General features: G+C 43.7%; 1 protein-coding gene and 1 long non-coding RNA gene across 2 annotated transcripts in view; one reads left to right on the top strand and one right to left on the bottom strand.

Moving 5' to 3' along the window:
* PDZD7 (PDZ domain containing 7) overlaps positions 1-19,261 on the bottom strand; it is a 58,582-nt gene that overhangs the window by 27,436 nt on the left and 11,885 nt on the right. The window contains exons 6-10 of the mRNA XM_075612456.1: positions 14,416-14,476; positions 10,059-10,535; positions 7,947-8,141; positions 4,982-5,023; positions 1,524-1,693 (exon numbers count right to left, since the gene is read on the bottom strand). Of these exons, the coding sequence (XP_075468571.1) occupies positions 1,524-1,693; positions 4,982-5,023; positions 7,947-8,141; positions 10,059-10,535; positions 14,416-14,476 (945 nt within the window). The remainder of the gene's footprint in view (positions 1-1,523; positions 1,694-4,981; positions 5,024-7,946; positions 8,142-10,058; positions 10,536-14,415; positions 14,477-19,261) is intronic.
* LOC142501894 (uncharacterized) lies at positions 4,768-10,614 on the top strand. The gene is made up of 3 exons (XR_012803596.1): positions 4,768-4,940; positions 8,283-8,364; positions 10,290-10,614. It is a non-coding gene; the product is annotated as an uncharacterized LOC142501894 (long non-coding RNA).

Below are 19,261 nucleotides of genomic sequence, written 5' to 3'. Positions count from 1 at the left end.
ATGCACACACACACACACATGCACACATACACACAATGCAAACACACACACACACACACACACACACACACACGGCACACAATGCACACACACACACACGGCACACAATGCACACACATAATGCACACACACATGCACACACAGACACACACACACAGATGCACACACACATGCACACATATGCATACACATACACACACAAACACACACACACACACACACACACACACACACACACAACACACACACAGGAGACAGGGACCGGAGCAGAAGGGGGGCAGGGACCGGAGCAGAAGGGGGGCAGGGACCGGAGCAGAAGGGAGACAGCGATCGGGGCAGGAGGGGGGCAGGGACCGGAGCAGAAGGGAGACAGCGATCGGGGCAGGAGGGGGGCAGGGACCGGAGCAGTAGGGAGACAGCGATCGGGGCAGGAGGGGGGCAGGGACCAGAGCAGAAGGGGGACAGCAATCGGGGCATCACCCTCTCTTCCCCCCCCCACCCCCTCCTACACACACACACACACACACACACACAACACCTTTTGTCTGGTAATGGCGGCTCTGTAGGGAACCGGCTGCAGCCCCATTGGATGGGAGCGGTCACGTGACCGCTCCTCCGCTTCCCCGAGCACCAAATATATCAGTTTGGCGCTCGGGGAAGAGTTTCTCCTCCTCAGCGCGCATGAGCAGGGAGAAACTATAGCCGCGCTGATAGCAGATGCAGGGGCGTTCTGCATCTGTTCAGCGCGGCTCAGCCCGCCTCAGCACGCCTGAGTGCTCTATGGCCCGGGCCTAAGGCTGCATTTATAGTAAGGGCGACGGCGACGCGACCGCGTGACGTCATCCGTCGCCGTCCCTATAGCGTTTCCTGCACTCAGGAGGCAGGAGAGGGCGACTGGGGGGCGTGGCAGTGAGCGGTTCGCCCTCATTGGCTGAACCGCTCATGTCATGCGCCGATCGATGAAGTCAAAATCCTTTGACTGCCAGCGTTGCGACCACGTGACATCAGCCATCGCGCCCACTATGGGCACCCGCAACTGACTGCATGTACTTGCTACAGCGCTGCAGAACGTCGCAGTTGCCATAGCCAGTACTATAAATGCAGCCTAAGGATGGGCAGGTTTGCGTGTTCGAAATCCTAACTTCACGAATGTCTGCGTTCGCTCGCAGGTCCGAGTAAAACTTTGCTCAAATTGAAAGCCAAAACCCAACAAAGGCTCATTCTGGGTGGTTTTTTTATTATTATTTTTTCATAAACTGGGCTCATTTTTGGGTGAACTTTTGCGAAAAATATTTAAGAAGGTCAAGCAAAAGTTTACAGAAATGTAAACATGTTTCCATAGTATTTTTAAAAATCCAATACAGAAACAAATCAAGTCCTGGGTACACCAAAACACAATTTTTTTTAGTAAGGGTGGACAAGAGCAGGGGTGCGCAAACTGGGGGGCACGGGCGGTTGCATTGGATGATTGGACAGTGATAAAAACATGGGCGGCAAAAAGCACTGACCATAAAAACTCTTACCCTTCTACAGTGGCGCAGAACTGCTGCCACCTCATCCTCATTGAGAAGTTTCATGGCCATGTCCTCAGTCACCGCTAGCCTGTCTTCCATTGATAAATGCCGGTCCCCGTTATGCATTGCATTCAGGTCCTTCTGCGAGCCAAAGAAAGCAGGCCGACTACGATCCTTCCCTAAGGAACACAAACAGAAAAACTATTCCAATATATCAACAGCTGGTCTGTAATAATGGAGATTTCGTTAACATTTGTATGTTTAATGCGTCCTATCAGTCTCTCATAGAAAATCAAGGGGAAATTCACGCATACTGTACCTCACCCTTTTATAATCAATAATTGTAACAGGCTGGGCAAATAAATGGTCATTGGCAGAGGGCGACTACATTTTAGAGCTCTGGAGAATTGCTATTCTCTATATACTGTAGAAAGAAATAATACATCCTTAATATGTGCTCACGGTGAGAACAATTACTCCACTTAATCATAAGTTGACCCACTGTAAAATGAAAATGTTTTATATTCATAATAATATTTCATTTGATTTCTTAGCCTACTTAATGCTAGAGAAGTGTGTCACAAAATGCATTGTTTTCTGAAATGCATGTACAGTATGTATCATTTTTATTTATCCTGGCTTCCTATTAAATCCTGCATCACTTACAAAATTCTCCTTCTCCTTTTTAAGGTAATACACTCCTCTGCCCATCCTTACATCTCAGCCCTAATTTCTCGCTACACACCTGCCTGATTCTGCTCAAGGATGTCTTCTGTCTACCCCTTTTGTATCTAAAGCCCTCTCCCACTCACTGCCCCACACTTCTGGAATGCCCTTTTTCCATAATATCTGACTGCACCCTCTTTCTCCCCCTTTAGGACCTTTCTTAAAACACACCGCTTTAACGAAGCATATGTGTAGCGCCGCTGGCTGATACTATACATATCATATGCACTGACCATGGCCCCTAGCAGACGCACTTACCAGTACGCCCTCCTACTGTCTCTGTAAGTTCTCCCCACTTACCACTTAGGTCTCGTCCAGGGTGGCGCTGAGTGGGCGCTCACGCTCACGCTGGCTGCGATGAAACACATTGGTGCAATGTGTGTGACCAGCATGAGCGAGCGACCGCGCATGCACGGCACTTACCTACTTGGCGAGACAACAACATTTGATTTGGCTGCTCGCTGATGCGTCACGTGAGCAGCTCGTCCAATGAGGGCGAACCAGCTACGTGACATAATGGCCGCGTCCCCCGACACACCCCCATCAAGCGCACAACTGGCTGGCCATGAAACGCCCAGCGCCTGACGACGCGGCCCTCGAGCGGCAGCTAGAGCTCTCCCACCATGGCCACAGCCTTACATTGGAAACTCTTGGTGCAGGGGCTACTGTACCTCTTGTGTTATGTCTGAAGAGCTTATTCCCACTGTTATAATATTATGTAACGTGCATTACTACTGTAAAGCACGATGCGCCTGGATTGCGTTACATACATACTATACATACATTTATACAGCGCCAAACATGTATGCAGTGCTTTACAGCATTCATTAATATTACAAAGAATGAGAATAAGTGCAACAGGTAAATGATAAAATAAAGCTAAAGGAGAACCTGCAAACCACTGGGTTAACTGCCAACAGTGATAGGACAATGTAAAACCACACTATACATATCAGATGATTTTCAGCTGAAGAGTAGATAAAATGCATGAACTCAACGACAATACATAAGGAATAGTCAGGTTCCTCATGCACTATATAGCAAACATTATAACTCAGAAAATAAATAGTTGTCGAGCAGTTCAAAATACAGTGATTGGAGCACATCTTCATGCAGCAATAAAAAGAGCAATATATAGATATTCTCCTTGATCAATTGAAATAGGAAGGAAGCTGGCCATTTCTTTTTGCTGTATTTCTGTTTTTATTATTTCATTTTGGAGTACATTTTTCCCCTGTCCCCATCACGTCAATTGCTGGTCAATGCAGTTGAAGGCACTCTAGGGTTGCCAGGTGGCTTGTCCAAAAATACTGGACACAATGGTGAAAGGTGCGACGCGTGCGAGAATCGTTGGTGTGGATGAATGTTATTTATAAATGACCTGACTGTTATGTCATTTGTTCTAAATTTCACTCCAAGTATTCACCAATTTGCACCAATTTATATTCTATTTCGTAAAAAATCTGGGGATGAGTCTTGGGAGGGAGCGCCCTTCCGAGGATTGTTTTAGGAAATAGAATATGAAATAGTGCAAATTGGTGCATGTTTGGAGTGAAATTTAGAACAAATGACATAATGGTCAGATCATTTATAAATAACTGACCTGCAGTCATACTGTACATGGCGAGCAATACTGATCTTACTGCTCCTCCCACAAATTCCAAGATTGTTGCACCCCTCCTCATCCTCTCTCTCTATCCCCCCCCCCTTGTCCTCTCACCCTCCCACCCCCCTTTGTCCTCTCACCCCCTCCCTTCATCCTCTCTCATTCCCCCATCCCCCCTCCCTTCATCCTCTCACCCCCCCCCCCCCTGTCATTATCAGTACAGTAGCTTTCAAATTTAGACTTCAAAATACAGCTTTAAATGGCATATTAAATTATGCCATTGGATAAGTAACCTGCTCTGCCTTCTTGGGGATGATCTGTAAGTAAGGGTGCTGCAGAGATTGCAATGCTGCTGTGATGAGAGCTGAGTTATGGAGCCTTTCTGAGGATTTACAATGGGGGTTATTTTTAATAGATCTTGAAAATGGGAAGACTGTTAGTATAGTAAAAGAAAAGTAAGGGGGAGTGAGCAATTAAACAAAGTTGCTAGTACTGTATGTACTGTCTGTCATCACCACACACACACACACACACACACACACACTCACACACTCAAACTCACACACACACTGAGGCACACACATATACAGGCAGGACACAGACAGAAAGACAGACACACACTGAGACAGACACATACACTCACACACTGAGATATATACACACACACACAGATAGACAGACACACACATATACAGACAGGACACAGATAGACAGACACACACATATACAGACAGGACACAGCTAGACAGACACACACATATACAGACAGGACACAGATAGACAGACACACACTGAGACACACAGACACAGCCTTACCTCTCTGCTGCATGCTTTTCCTCTGCTCTTTGGCCCCACCCCCCAGGCACCTGCCACCTCCTGATTGGCTGAATTACACAGCAGCAACCAATCAGAAGCTGCCCAGCCCCCTAGCAGCAGCCATGTCCGGTATTATCTCTCATATTTTACCAGACAGGGGAACCAAATACCAAATACCGGCGGTTCAATACCGGGCACCGGGCACCCCTAGGCACTTCGCTTAACTGCACAGGTCAAGCTGCGGCTTATGGAGATTTGGGATGGATGCATCACACACGGTAGCAGATTGTACACAGTGATACACAGCAATCCGCTTTACCTCGTTTCAGGCTCCTGATCACAAATTTTCGAACAATGTTAACTGTAACAAAAAAGGAAACAATATTCAGAGTAAAGATAAAATTGCTGCCTTAGGCCGCGCTTATAGTGCCGGCGACGGCGATGCGACGTCGCCCGAAAACAAACACACGGCGACGCGATTTTCGGAAGCCGGGAATATTTGATTTTTCAGGGGCTGTCGCCTCATGTGACAGCCCCTGAACCAATCAATGCCCGGGTCGCCCGCGACGCCGCCGCAAAGTTAAATACAACTTTTGCTAGCGGCGACAGGTGACGTCACGCGTCGCGGGCACTATAGGCGCGGCCTAATACTATAATTCACAAGTAGCGTCAACTGGATGTATTTCCGCAGTTGACAAGGATAACCTTCTTTTGAAATATACTGTACCATACAGAAACGGGTCTCCAAAGCACTGATTTCAATGTTAAATTAATGATGGGAAAAGAACATGTTTTTCTTTATGCCAATGTATAGAGATCATTTCATTTGAGTTGGCTCCATTTGCTTTAGGGAGTGATTAGAGCAACGTGTTTAAATGCAACAATAGGGGAAATTAGGGGACCAGTTACTTAACATATACATTTTCTTGGAAAGTTGAAACGTACTTCTCTTGACATCAATGTTATCCATTCCTTGTTTGTCAAATAAACTGCCACGAGATCTCAAAAGATATTGAGTAAAGAACCCCACTTAACTGCACTCAACCTAAATATGGGTGTGTATTCCTTAATTGCCTGAATTTGTGTACAAACAGTAGTCAGAGAAGGGATCTGATACACCCCTATAGGTCATATATTACCTGGGCGACTGTGTTAACCTATACTGAGTCTATTACTATTCTCTGGGGGGGGTGTCTCTTTTTTGCAATACCAGCTATTGAAAGATATATGTGTTGCCTTTATACATGTGTTGCGAGTTTAAGTGTTGCTTAGTTTAAACAGATACTTTAAACAGATACTATTAATGCAGTTAATTAAACTGTCTGTTGGTGTGAAACCAACATCATTGTATATATCTACAAGACTAGCAACAATTTGCCTGTGAAATACTTACACCGTTTGCCTATGTGTACGCAGGAGGGGAACTATAGTCTCTGACTACAATACTTTAGTAGTGAATAAATCAGAGATTGACTCTGGTTCCCACTCCCTCGCTCCCACATGGGGATTTTTAACATTTTAGCATTTATTTTAACTTTTAAGTGTGATATTTTGATGTATTAAACAATTTGTTATTTTTCGTCGGTTCCCTACTCTGAGCGGGAGTTTCTGTGCAGCTTTAGGCAATTAAGGAATACACACCCATATTTAGGTTAAGAGTGCAGTTAAGTGGGGTTCTTTACTCAATATCTTTTGAGATCTCGTGGCTATATATGATATACCTCCATGCACCTACCTCATCACGCATAGGACTAAAAATATATAGGTGAGCGGTGGAATTTCTCTTCTATGTTCTTGTCAAATAAACTGCCAGGTTTTAGCAGGCATAAGCACAAAACATGAAAGCCAATTTAATTGTCTTGCATTTGGCAGATAATGTAAAGCAGCGGTGCGCAAACTGGGGGGCGCGGTATTTTTTAAGGGGGGCGCGGTTGCAGAGCACTCGCGCTTTCCCCCCAGGCATGTAAATTATATGCCGGGGGAGGCGCGAGGCCTCTGCAACTTCCCTTACCTGCTCTTAGCCGGCTCTTCCCTGACGCGTCGCCATGACAACGCGGCGGGGTCAAATGGCAACGCGTCACATGACGTTGCGGCATCACATGACGCATGGAGCCCAAGTGCAGGTAGGAAGGGGGGTGGGGCGTAGGCATGGGGAGCAGAGACGGGGGAGCGCAAACTTAAAAGTTTGCACACCTCTGATGTAAAGGATGGCATAGCACAGGGGGGCTCAACTCCAGTCCTCAAGCCCCTCCCAATAGGTCCGGTTTTCAGGATATCCCTGCTTCAGCACAAGTGGCTCAATCAGTCCCAGCTTCAGCACAAGTGGCTCAATCAGTCCCAGCTTCAGCATAGGTGGCTCAATCCCTCTGATTGAGCCACCTGTGCTGAAGCTGGGATATCCTGAAAACCTGACCTGTTGGAGGGCTTGAGGACTGGAGTTTAGTGCCCTGGCTGAGCATATCACTCACATTGCAGAGCATTATAATATTATTTTAATACATAGACTTATTAAAGTGGACTAAGGGGTAAATTCTATATCATCCAAAGCAGCCGTTTGTGCCCTTCTAAAGTTAAAATTCCCATTTACATCAGTGGGGATTTGGGTTGAAAATGGCGTGAACGGACGCTTTGGGGTATATGCTGTAGAATTTACCCTTAAATGTAGATAATATACTCGCTAACAAAAAAAACCAAAAAGGAATATTCAATAAATTATCCCATAGTATTAAATATGATCATATTTAGATTTTGCCACTTCATAAAAAGGAATTTCGTTCTATTGATTTATGTGATATTTAAGAATATATATGTAAAATACTGTATATAAATACTATGTTTACCTCTATTCTGCTAGAAGGGGGTAAGCTGTAATTTTTTTCTGGGGCCTGTATTGCTTAGTATTTATTGACCCTATTCTGAACCATTGACAGGGGATAATTGGTATTTTTCATCAATACTTTGAGAAATTAAAAAAAAAATGAATAGGTGTATTCACAAGATGTTGTACATTATTAGTATAGGACGGAGGTCCCCAACTCCAGTTCTGAAGGACCACTATAGTGCAGGTTTTAAGGATACCCCTGCTTGAGCACATGGGGTTCAGTCAAAATGATTGGGCCACCGGTGCTAATGAGAGGATAGCCTTAAAACCTGGACAGGAGTTAGAAACCCTTGGCATGGGATATTTCTCATGATCCAGCCATACTGTTCCTTTTCATACATTATGGGGACAAATGATGCTGTTGAGTATAATGGTTGTAATGATATATCTTTGCATCTCTTACCTTTTTCTGTGTCACTGTGTGATGGAGATTTAGCTCTTCTTCTTGCATCTGGCGTCTCTGTTTCCTTTTTACTGGCTCCATTTTGTTTCCCACGACTGCCTTTAAAAAATAAATTCATAAATGTTTTGGAGCGTTGTAAGCCGACATCAGTCTCTGAAGACACCCGTTTCTCGTTCTTCCCCTTCTTCTTGGCTTCTAAATATAAAGAAAATAGGTGCAATGAATTATGTATTAAAGTGAAAATCCTCACACACTGTCACTTTTTGCTTCTTATCCATTTTAACATGGGACCCCTATAAGCTTCTTCCTGCCGTATAACAGTACACTGTTTTTCAGCACAGCCTGGGCTAAAGAAGTGCATGGCCAGAAACCCTACTACTGTCCGTGCATCTGAAATGACTACAACCGTGTACACAAAGTAAGTTATCCCCAGAGGTTCGTTAAGTGACTTGATGAGAGACTTACTAGTGTACAGTACCAAGTAACTTATATACCTCCTTCATACATGTGGAGAGACACATGTACACAACAGTGGCATAGCTAGACATAGACGGCCCCCGGGCAAAAAAAAATTCAGGGCCCCATTAATATTAATACTGCTGTCATGTTTTTTCTCCCTCCTCCATCCTCTCTTTAATCATCACCTCCCCCTCACCGGCTCTTCCCCCATATCCTCATCAGCTCCCCCTCATCCTCATCAGCTCTCCCCCCCCATCATCCTCATCAACTCCCCCTCACCAGCTCTCCCCCCCATCATCCTCATCAACTCCCCCTCACCAGCTCTCCCCCCCCCATCATCCTCATCAACTCCCCCTCACCAGCTCTCCCCCCTCATCATCAGCTCTCCTCCTCATCCTCATCAGCTCCCCCTCACCAGCTCTCCCCCCTCATCTTCATCAGCTCCCCCTCACCAGCTCTCCCCCCTCATCTTCATCATCTCCCCCTCACCAGCTCACTTTCTCTCTCTCTTCCCGTTAGCTCTCTCACTCTCTTCCCTTCAGTACTCTTCCTCTTCCCCTCAGTACTCTCTCTCTTCCCCCAGCTCTCTCTCTCCCATGCTTACCTTTGGCGGGAGGAGATGATTAGAGGAGCAGCCGGGCAGAGGAGCTGTGGCAGCAGACACCGGAAGTTATAAAGACTTTCCGGGTCAGACTGCAAAGGGCGCTCCTCCCCTGCCTTGCTGATTCTCTACCGGCTTCTGTTTGCCAGGGCCCGCCACCGCATACCATCTCCCCCCGCCTGCACCAGAGATACCTGGGAATGATGCGAATTTCAGTCACTTGTACATACTTTGCAAATAGATCTCTCTCCAGCAAAACCCATATTTCAGGGTCTGGATGGGAGCAACACCACCATTCAGTATGACTTGCGTAACGCCGTTGTATTTCAAGTTAACATGGAGTGTATGACGTTATGAGCCGAGTTAATTGAGGTCTGTGAATCTGAACCTTGGTGAGAGGGATTTAGCAGCCACACTCATTTTGCATTTGTGCTCGTTCCTTATAAATAAAATACACCGTTTAAAATAACATTTAAAACAATCAGTGCACAGATAAAAAAAACTAGAGAGCTGAAAACATACATCTTACTGTACAGTATAATGAAGATATAACAGAAACATGCAGGAGGATCTGCCCCTTCCCAGCTGGAAATGTTTAAGAAGAGCACAGCTCTCCTAAGGCTGCGTCCCCGCTAGCGCTGAGCGGGCGGCGCTTGCCACAGTCACTTACATATATAGATATATGCAAGTCCCCGCTCCCGTGGTGCGTGCGGGATTGGGCGCGGGGGCACACGCTCACCGGCGCTCGCCACTTATGTAAATGAAAAAAATCTAACTTTCCAGCGCGCTCAATGCACCCCCCACCCCCCACGACCCCCCCCCCCGCGCGTAAATGACAGGACACCCGGTGCTCATGCTTGGAGCGCTCTCCAAGCATGAGCGCGCTCAGCGCCAGCGGGGACTCAGCCTAACAGTTTATTACAGTGGACATACCTCTGCACAGCTGTGGGTGTCAAAATCACTGATGTAAGATTCTTTCAACCATAACCGTAAAGCATTTAAATATATTTCAAAAAGTACCTTAAAACCAGTGCAATCCTAGCCAGACTCACCTAAGAGAGTAAGGAAACTCTGAGATCTCTTGATCGGTTTTCGAGGTTTGCTGAGCGCTAACAATAGTGCGGTTTTTGGAGATTCTGATTTCGAAAAGTCCCCACTGGAAACCTTCCTGTGCTTCTTCTTGTGCTGAGATTCTTGGAAGCTCTCGGACCTTATAGCTGTGTCCTTTAAAAGCATAGTTGGCCCCACCGTTCTCACCTTCCCCAATTTCTGAACTCCGCCAGGGTCTGGGAGACCAGAAGGAAACGTATGAAGGTCTTTCTGCATGGCTGTTTCTTCCCTTGCCAAGAAGTTGTCCTCAAGTGAATCCTCCGTAGAAATGCCCACATCCACCATTCCAGGTTCATACAAAGCCGGGCTAGAGATAAGAGCTTGATGATATCCATTTATGGAGCTTAAAGGCGCTCCAGACGAATAGGAAGAAACAGAAGAACTGGTTTCAGAGGGTTGTTGCAGTTGGCCATTTGTTACTGAAATAGCAAAAATAAATAATGTTCATGTAAAGTATATTACTAAAAAGTAAACTTTAGACTGGATATAATATACGTACTGTAAAATGTATCACATTTAATTTAAAGCTGCAGTTCCAGCAATATCCTGCATGTGTGGTTTTTTTATAAATCAGTTCTGTAGTAAGAAAAAATACTTTTAGCATTTTCTGTTTAAAAAAACAACAACTTTGAAAGACCAATTTTCTTGTATTCTATTTTTAAAAGCATGTTTGTTGCTATAGCAACGATTTACATTCCCCATATTTAAAGATGTCTCCAAACTTTGCCGATCAATAGACGGAGAATGAATTGACCGGCAGCTATGCTGTTCTTTAGGGAATTAGAGATTGCCCACATGAAACTATTGAAGTTAAAAAAAAAACCCTAAAAAAAAAAAACGGGAGCTTGAGCTTTAATGTAACAGGGCTAGGATTTAAATGTTGTTGACATTAACCAGTTACAATAGCATTTAGTAATGATGCCCGTGAAGAAGCAAAAATGATGATATCGAACAGTGAAAAGGGACTTAATGGGTATTTGTCAATCTTGTTTGCCCCACACCAGTAGAATAAAAAAAGTTGCTTATTGTTCCCCAATCCTCACCCGATGTCAAGCAGGAAGACACCGATAAGGTAAAGATGAGGACACTCAAAACCGCAGATTACAATGTCAGTATTTCAATATAATATTTCAAGAAGATTGAAAAGTACGTACCTGAAGGCTAGCTGCTGCACTCAAGGCTAGAGTGACATATTTTAAAAGTTCAACCAATTGAGAGGAAGGTTAGCTTATAAAGTGTAATGTTTCCATACCACCATATGGAACAATATTTAAAAGTTCGTGGCAGGGAAATTTGGGAGGTTAAAGCTGCAGTTCATGCAATATCCTGCATGTGTGTTTTTTTTTTTAATAAATCAGTTCTGTAGTAAGAAAAAATACCTTTAGCATTTTCTGTTTTAAAAAACAAAACAACTTTGAAAGACCAATTTTCTTGTATTCTATTTTAACAAGCATGTTTGTTCCTATAGCAACTATTTACATTCCCCATATTTAAAGATGTCGCCAAACTTTGCCGATCAAGAGACGGAGAACGAATTGACCGGCAGCTGTGCAGTTCTTTAGGTAATTAGAGATTGCCCACATGAAACTATTGAAGTAAAAAAAATAAAAAACAAAAAAAGACTGAACTGCAGCTTTAAGGGAAATATTGTAATCTTCAATTGACTTGCCTAGGAATGAAGGTACGTTTAAAAAGGAAAAAAGCAGAAAAATTATCAATTTTTAACCAAGAACCGCAGGAACAATGAGTATTAGGAGGGTTTTTTGTCACTTTCTTTTTTAGATTTTTTCACTATATTTACTAGGGCACTTCTGGTTATTAACCAGCTTTACCTGCACTGTAGCTCCTTTTAGTGCTACTAGATGTTAATCCCCTAGGCACTGCATACAGCATGTCACGCATCCCATGATATTGGCTATATTATTAGTTTCTCTCCTTTTTGCTCTATGCAGTGGGAGAAATACAAAAAACACTGTATAAAATCGGTAGTGTACCTGCTAATAGGGTCTAACCTTCACATGGCTGCAGGCTTGAAATGTTTTTGGCCAAAGGATTGTACTAAATGAGCCCATACTTATGAGAAGGAAAAACATAGAAAAAACACATAGTAATGAACTAAATAGTTTGTCACATTGGAGGTGCACGGGATGTTCTTTGTTTATTGTAGTGCCCTTGAGGTCACCTTCCCAGTGGTGCTCAAATTGACACAAATAAATATATATACATATACTGTATTATACTGTGGGCTTTGCGCTTGCTGAGATTGTGTATGTCTAATAGTATTAGGAGTTGGTCAGACCTGAGCAAAGTCAGCCAGACTGGAGCCAAAATATGAGTTTTCCTTTTCTTTCCTTATGTAAATATTTTGAATTAAATGTTAACAGTCTTCTTGAAAACAGACAATATTTATTTGTTGTTTAAAGCAGCAGTCCAAGCTGCTGTTTTTTTTTTTTTAAATTGTATTTCACCCCCTTTAATCTGTGCATCAATACAATCCACACCATGATAAGTAATTAGCTAAATTGCCATTCGATCCGTTCTCCTGTGATGAATCGGCGAAGATTCGGCTCGGGGATTCACTAAATGGCTGTCAGTGCAGCAGAAGAGGACCAAAGATGCAGAGTTCTGTGAGGAAGATCATGTGACCAGGCAGTCACTAGATACAATTGGTGCACTGCTAGAGAGTGGGCAGGGCTCAAAAAGGGGTGTGCATAGCCTTTCAGAAGACGAAGGGGACGTGACCTTTGTAAATGGTTGTTATAGAAACAAAAAATGCTTGTTACATTATAATACATAAAAATGTAATTCAGAGTTGTTTAAAAAAAATGCTCTGAGTATTTTCTCATAGTACAGAACTGATTTATTTTTAAAAAATACACACGTAGGACATTGCCTGGTCTGCAGCTTTAAACAGATTGCTTTGACGTATGAATAGGATAAGTTGTCATTAAAGCTGCAGTTCAGTCTTTTTTTTTTAATTTATTTTTTTACTTCAATAGTTTTATGTGGGCAATCTCTAATTACCTAAAGAACTGTATAGCTGCCGGTCAATCCGTTCTCCATGTATTGATCGGCGAAATTTGGTGACATCATTAGTGAAGGGATCTGTTTTTCTTCTGCTTTTTCTCAGTGGAAGCTCATGAATATTCATGAGCACTCCTGCACTGACATGTGCTAGAGGGAGGGCAGTGCTGACAAAGGGGTGTGCCAGGGCTTGTGACAGGACATGAAGGGGCAGTGCCTTAGCAAATGGCTGTTAAAATAGAATACAAGAAAATTGGTCTTTCAAAGTTGTTTTTTAAAAACAGAAAATGCTAAAAGTATTTTTTCTTACTACAGAACTGATTTATTAAAAAAAACACACATGCAGGATATTGACTGAACTGCAGCTTTAAATAGAAAAGCATGCATGTTGCAGTGATGCAGACTTCTGTACATATACAGAAATTTAAAAAAGAAGAATGTAACAGGGCATAAGGGCAAAATATGGTATGAGTAAAGGTTTCAAGTTCTGACCAGAGCACCGTCACCTTCCCGGACACAAATGATACTTGGAAACAAATAAGTAGATGATGGTACACCTGTGGTTTAAAGCGGCAATCCAAGCGGGCAATTTTGTTTTGCCAATTTTTAAAAACTTTTAACATAGGATTAAAGCAGGGGGTCTCCGGAAGTCAACCCCATTAGTTTCAGCTCTTGGGATTTCTTGATTACGGAGATACAGACCTTCGTAGGGGTGCTAGTGGCCACTCACTCGGCTAGCAGGGATCACCTAATGGTGGAGTTTCAATTGGCCCACGTGGCTTTAAACTTGCAGGAGATACCGGCACCCCGTTCAGCGGTAAGTATCTCTGGAAGCAGGGGGTCCCCGGAGCTGAAATTAATGTGGTTCAGCTCCGGAGACCCTCTGCTTTAATCTTACGTTAATATTTTTTGCTTTAAAGTCACTAACAAATGTCACCCTCTTGGATTGCTCCTTCAATCCTTTTTGCAATAGGCTCTGTGATTAGGTAAAACATGCATGGGATAGGATAGACATTTCAGGAAGAAGGAAAAATGGGCAGATTTGGTGGGCAAAGTGGCCCATATCTGCCATCAATGTGTATATTTCTGTATTTAAAGGAGGAGGGAAGAAACTCTGCTGCTATTAGACTTGCAACAAACATGCTAAGAAATGTTATCTCTGTAAAAGATATCGGTGTCCCGGGATTTCCCTGTAAGTAGGATGCATGTCAGAGAACATAAGCACACGTCTGCAGGTGTCATCTTCTCAGGGAAAACTCGACTCGAAGTACTTACGTTTATTGAACCAGCAATACTCTGCTATCATTTCCTTATAAGCAGGGAACATGCCTGTTTCCTAAAATAAATGTGGAGAAATAATAGGGGGGGGGGAATAAATGCAGTTGTGTAAATAACAAATGAACTGTTGAATGTAAAACCTGATAGTCCTTCTTTGATAAATAATGTATATCTCTTCACAAATGAAACTGAATATGCGTTGCCTTAAATAAGAGACCCTACAGTGCCTTAAATAAGAGACCCTACAGTGCCTTAAGTAAGTGACCCTACAGTGCTGTTAGTAAGTGACCCTACAGTGTCGTAAGTGACCCTACAGTGTCGTAAGTGACCCTACAGTGCTGTAAGTAAGTGACCCTACAGTGTCGTAAGTGACCCTACAGTGTCGTAAGTGACCCTACAGTGTCGTAAGTGACCCTACAGTGCCGTAAGTAAGTGACCCTACAGTGTCGTAAGTGACCCTACAGTGTCGTAAGTGACCCTACAGTGCTGTAAGTAAGTGACCCTACAGTGCCTTAAGTAAGTGACCCTACAGTGCTGTAAGTAAGTAACCCTACAGTGCTGTAAGTAAGTGACCCTACATTGCCTTAAGTGACCTTACAGTGCCTTAAGTAAGTAAACATACAGTGCTATAAGTAAGTGACCGACCCTACAGTACCGTAAGAGGAACTCTGCAGCATGAGGCTTTATTATTCTCGTCCTTTCCCGGCTGAGGTAATCATGAGGTAGTCATGTATCTGTAAATGTGTTCGGGTATTATCTAATTAAACAGACATAGCCGTGTTAGTCTAGTTGTTACATGGAACGAATGTAAGGGAATTCAATGGACTCTCCGCGGGCTTTCTACAGAAGAGATGATGAAATCATGCTTAAATATTTGTTTCGCTGTAACTCCTCTCAGGACATTGTACATACAGTATCTGCAATGTCAAAGACATTTGTGTATTACTTCTTTATTAATGTGCAACATTTTGTAAACTGATGCACGGTATGCACCAGCAAGCGACAGACCTATAAAAGATGGTGCTGTCTCTGTGCCTTCTTCCTTCTTACCACTTAAATTGCAAGCTCTTCAGGGCAGGGACTCCTTTTCCCAATGTTACTTTAATGTCTCAAGGGAGTATGTATGTATCTTTAGTTAAATTGCGCCACCCAGGTACATAGCGCTTTACAATACACGTGACATAATATTATAACACCGGGAATAAGCGCTTCTGACATAAAACAATAGGAAAAGTATTCCCCGCCCTGAAGAGTTTATAATATAAGCTTATTCCCATTATTGAAAAAATAGGTGATAGTGCGCAGCTAATACCTAATAGACAGCAAATAGTGATCAGTGCACCGTGAATAAGAAACAATATTATTAACCTTATAGGTGAATATGACACTAAACGTGGGTCTGCAGCCTTTCTTGGGGGTGGCTCGACACCCCAGGAGCTACACAAAAGACAAAAGAACAGGGCGCACAACGCACATAGTGATGTATGGTAATAAAAAGTGACTTTATGATTAAAAGTAAATAGTTCTGCGTACATCAAGATAAATTACACAAGCAGTTGGTTAATAGGTTTACCACACCAGGACATGACCGTAGGCGACACCCTTAAGTGAATCTCAGCAGGGCATGGATCAGCAACCGTCTCGTCTGCTCTTCACTCCACACCTGTGGAGTCCAGTACTCTCCGTCTTGGGGTGGTAAATGGGTAAGTCCCGAGTAGAAAGTCCCAGAGCACGAGGCTCAAATACGGGTTGAACAACAGCCAGAAAGAGTGTCCATAGGATAAGCACGCCACTTGCCGCTACTCCTCGTTGTGCGCTCGGCGATGACGTCACGAGTCGCTCCTTCACTTCCGGAAGACGTCTCCTGGAACGCACAGCGTGCGTGTCGTGCTGGATGTTCCCAGCGGCGGGGAGTAGAAGGCGCGCGTGTATCGCTAAGGAATAGGCTTCAGCTTACTGACAGTGTTCACAAACACATAGGGATGTGGGAAAACACAATGGAACTTTCTCTGAAAGGTGTCTCTGCTCGTTTTCCCACATCCCTATGTGTTTGTGAACACTGTCAGTAAGCTGAAGCCTATTCCTTAGCGATACACGCGCGCCTTCTACTCCCCGCCGCTGGGAACATCCAGCACGACACGCACGCTGTGCGTTCCAGGAGACGTCTTCCGGAAGTGAAGGAGCGACTCGTGACGTCATCGCCGAGCGCACAACGAGGAGTAGCGGCAAGTGGCGTGCTTATCCTATGGACACTCTTTCTGGCTGTTGTTCAACCCGTATTTGAGCCTCGTGCTCTGGGACTTTCTACTCAGGACTTACCCATTTACCACCCCAAGTCGGAGAGTACTGGACTCCACAGGTGTGGAGTGAAGAGCAGACGAGACGGTTGCTGATCCATGCCCTACTGAGATTCACTTAAGGGTGTCGCCTACGGTCATCTCCTGGTGTGGTAAACCTATTAACCAACTGCTTGTATAATTTATCTTGATGTACGCAGAACTATTTACTTTTAATCATAAAGTCACTTTTTATTACCATACATCACTATGTGCGTTGTGCGCCCTGTTCTTTTGTCTTTTGTGTTATTCCCATTATGTCTCATAATATTACATCCCGTGTGTTACTGCCGTGAGGCGCCATGTAAATAAAGATATACTGTACATACATACAGGGAATTTTTGTGTTCTGTTCAGATAGTTTCGCCGTATACCAAGGATATTCCCAGCAGCATCACAATTACGCCGTCTTCTATTAGTGCAACTATGTCACCTATACTGTGTGCAAACTAGAGATGGGCAAATTATTCCCCAACATTCGAATTCAGCACAAATATAGTGTTTAAATCCCGAACTGTCGGTGGCCCTTGAGGACTGGAGTTGCCCAATCCTGGATTAGGGTGTATGTACAGACCAAGGAGCCTATTCACTAAGCGCCGATAAGCCACTTATCGAGGCCTTCTCGCCAAAAAGTCCTACTGCGATTCAGTAAGCCCCGATAAGTCGCACATAAAAGCCCTTTTCGGCATTTTATTTTCGAGAAAAAAAAATTGCCAAACGAGCAGCGAGAAGCCACTTATTGGCAGGTTTTCAAACTCGCACAATTCTAGTAGCCCCGATTAGGTTATTGAGGCTAATCGTGGCTCTAGAATGGAGATTTCCTCTCAAAAGTCTCCCGCCAGGAAAAGTTGGCAGGAAGGTGGTGAGAAGCTGCCGAGAAGCAGCGAGAGGGGACTTAAATATGCATTTTTCCTGCATCAGATTGATGCCGGGTGTCTCCGGCGCTGATACCCATTAATATCAGCACCGAATCCCAAGCAATAAAAATGCATTTACAGGCAACTTCATTACCTTAGCGGCTAACCGCTAAGGCAATGAAGGGTTCAAGGAACAACAGAATATTTATTGGGGGCAGAGGTGGTGAGTGAAGGGGGTAGTTGGCCCTTCACTCACCCCCTTTTCCACCAATAAACATTACAATATGTACTAACCACAAATGCACAACCCACCCACCCCCTGTGCCCCCACATACAAACATTTTTTCTTTTTTTATACACAGGAGTGATGCCAGAGGCCAGTGGTGTTCCCCGTGAGTGTGCATGGGCCTACAGGTGGTCCCACGGGAGTCCAGGGGTCCCCGGGTGGTCCCCGCAGGTGTCTGGGGGTTATTGCGTGTCCCGCTGACCTGCGGTACCAATCCTCTTGTAAAAGAAAATGTGTAATACATTACAATAAATACACCTCCCCCCCCTCCAACACATACAGTACAGTAATGGGCAAAATTACTATTATCCAGATATGGATAATAGCTAATTTGCCCCTTATAAAATCAAACATTAGCCAGCCAGCATAAATAAAGTAAATTAAACGTTCAACTTACCCCTGCCATCATCAAGGGTATCCTCATCAGCATGGATGTCCATGTCCTCCGTTGCCAGAAAGAATACAATAAATAATACAATCTAATGGCCCTAACCCCTTAATCACTGTAGCAGTTAATAACCGCTATAGTAATTAAGGTGTTAACTCCCATCCCCCTTACCACCCGTGAGGCCTAACCACCCACCCCGGACCCACTGTACCCACCCTGTACCCATTGATTGGCACAGTGGTATATCATACCCATATAATAATATGGGCATGATAGGCCACTATATCACTCAATGGTCAACCTAATAATAATAATTAAGGCCAAAAATACGCAATAATCCCATATATACAGAAGCACCTAAACACCCCAACAATAAAAGAACTAAATAGCCTAATAGAACACATCACAAATAATTATCTATCACCAAAATAGCAAAATTATTACAATGAGGTTATTACAAAACAATTCAATTAAATAAACAACTATCCAAGCAAAATATTAAACACATAAAACCACTAGCCAACAAAACAAATAATTCATTTACAACACTAGCCAACAAATCAATTAATGAATTTAAACCAGTAGCCAACAAAACAAATAAATAATTAAAAACACTAACCAATGCTAAAATGTACTAAAAACAAGCCATCCAAATAATAAACAATTTAATCCAAACAATAAACAGAAATATATGGGTATGATATACCACTGTGCCAATCAATGGGTACAGGGTGGATCCAGGGTAGGTGGTTAGGCCTCACGGGTGGGTAGCAGGGGACGAGGGTTAACCCCTTAATTACTATAGCGGTAATTAACTGCTATGGTGATTAAGGGGTTTGGGGCCATTAGATTGTATTATTTATTGTATTCTTTCTGGCAACGGAGGACATGGACCTGCAGTATGCTGATGAGGACGCCCCTCATGATGGCAGGGGTAGGTTGAACGTTTTATTTACTTTATTTATGCTGGCTGGCT

The sequence above is a fragment of the Ascaphus truei genome, chromosome 8 (genome assembly GCF_040206685.1).
Source record: "Ascaphus truei isolate aAscTru1 chromosome 8, aAscTru1.hap1, whole genome shotgun sequence".
Taxonomy (NCBI): domain Eukaryota; kingdom Metazoa; phylum Chordata; class Amphibia; order Anura; family Ascaphidae; genus Ascaphus; species Ascaphus truei.
This window is presented reverse-complemented; position numbering and strand designations above follow the sequence as displayed.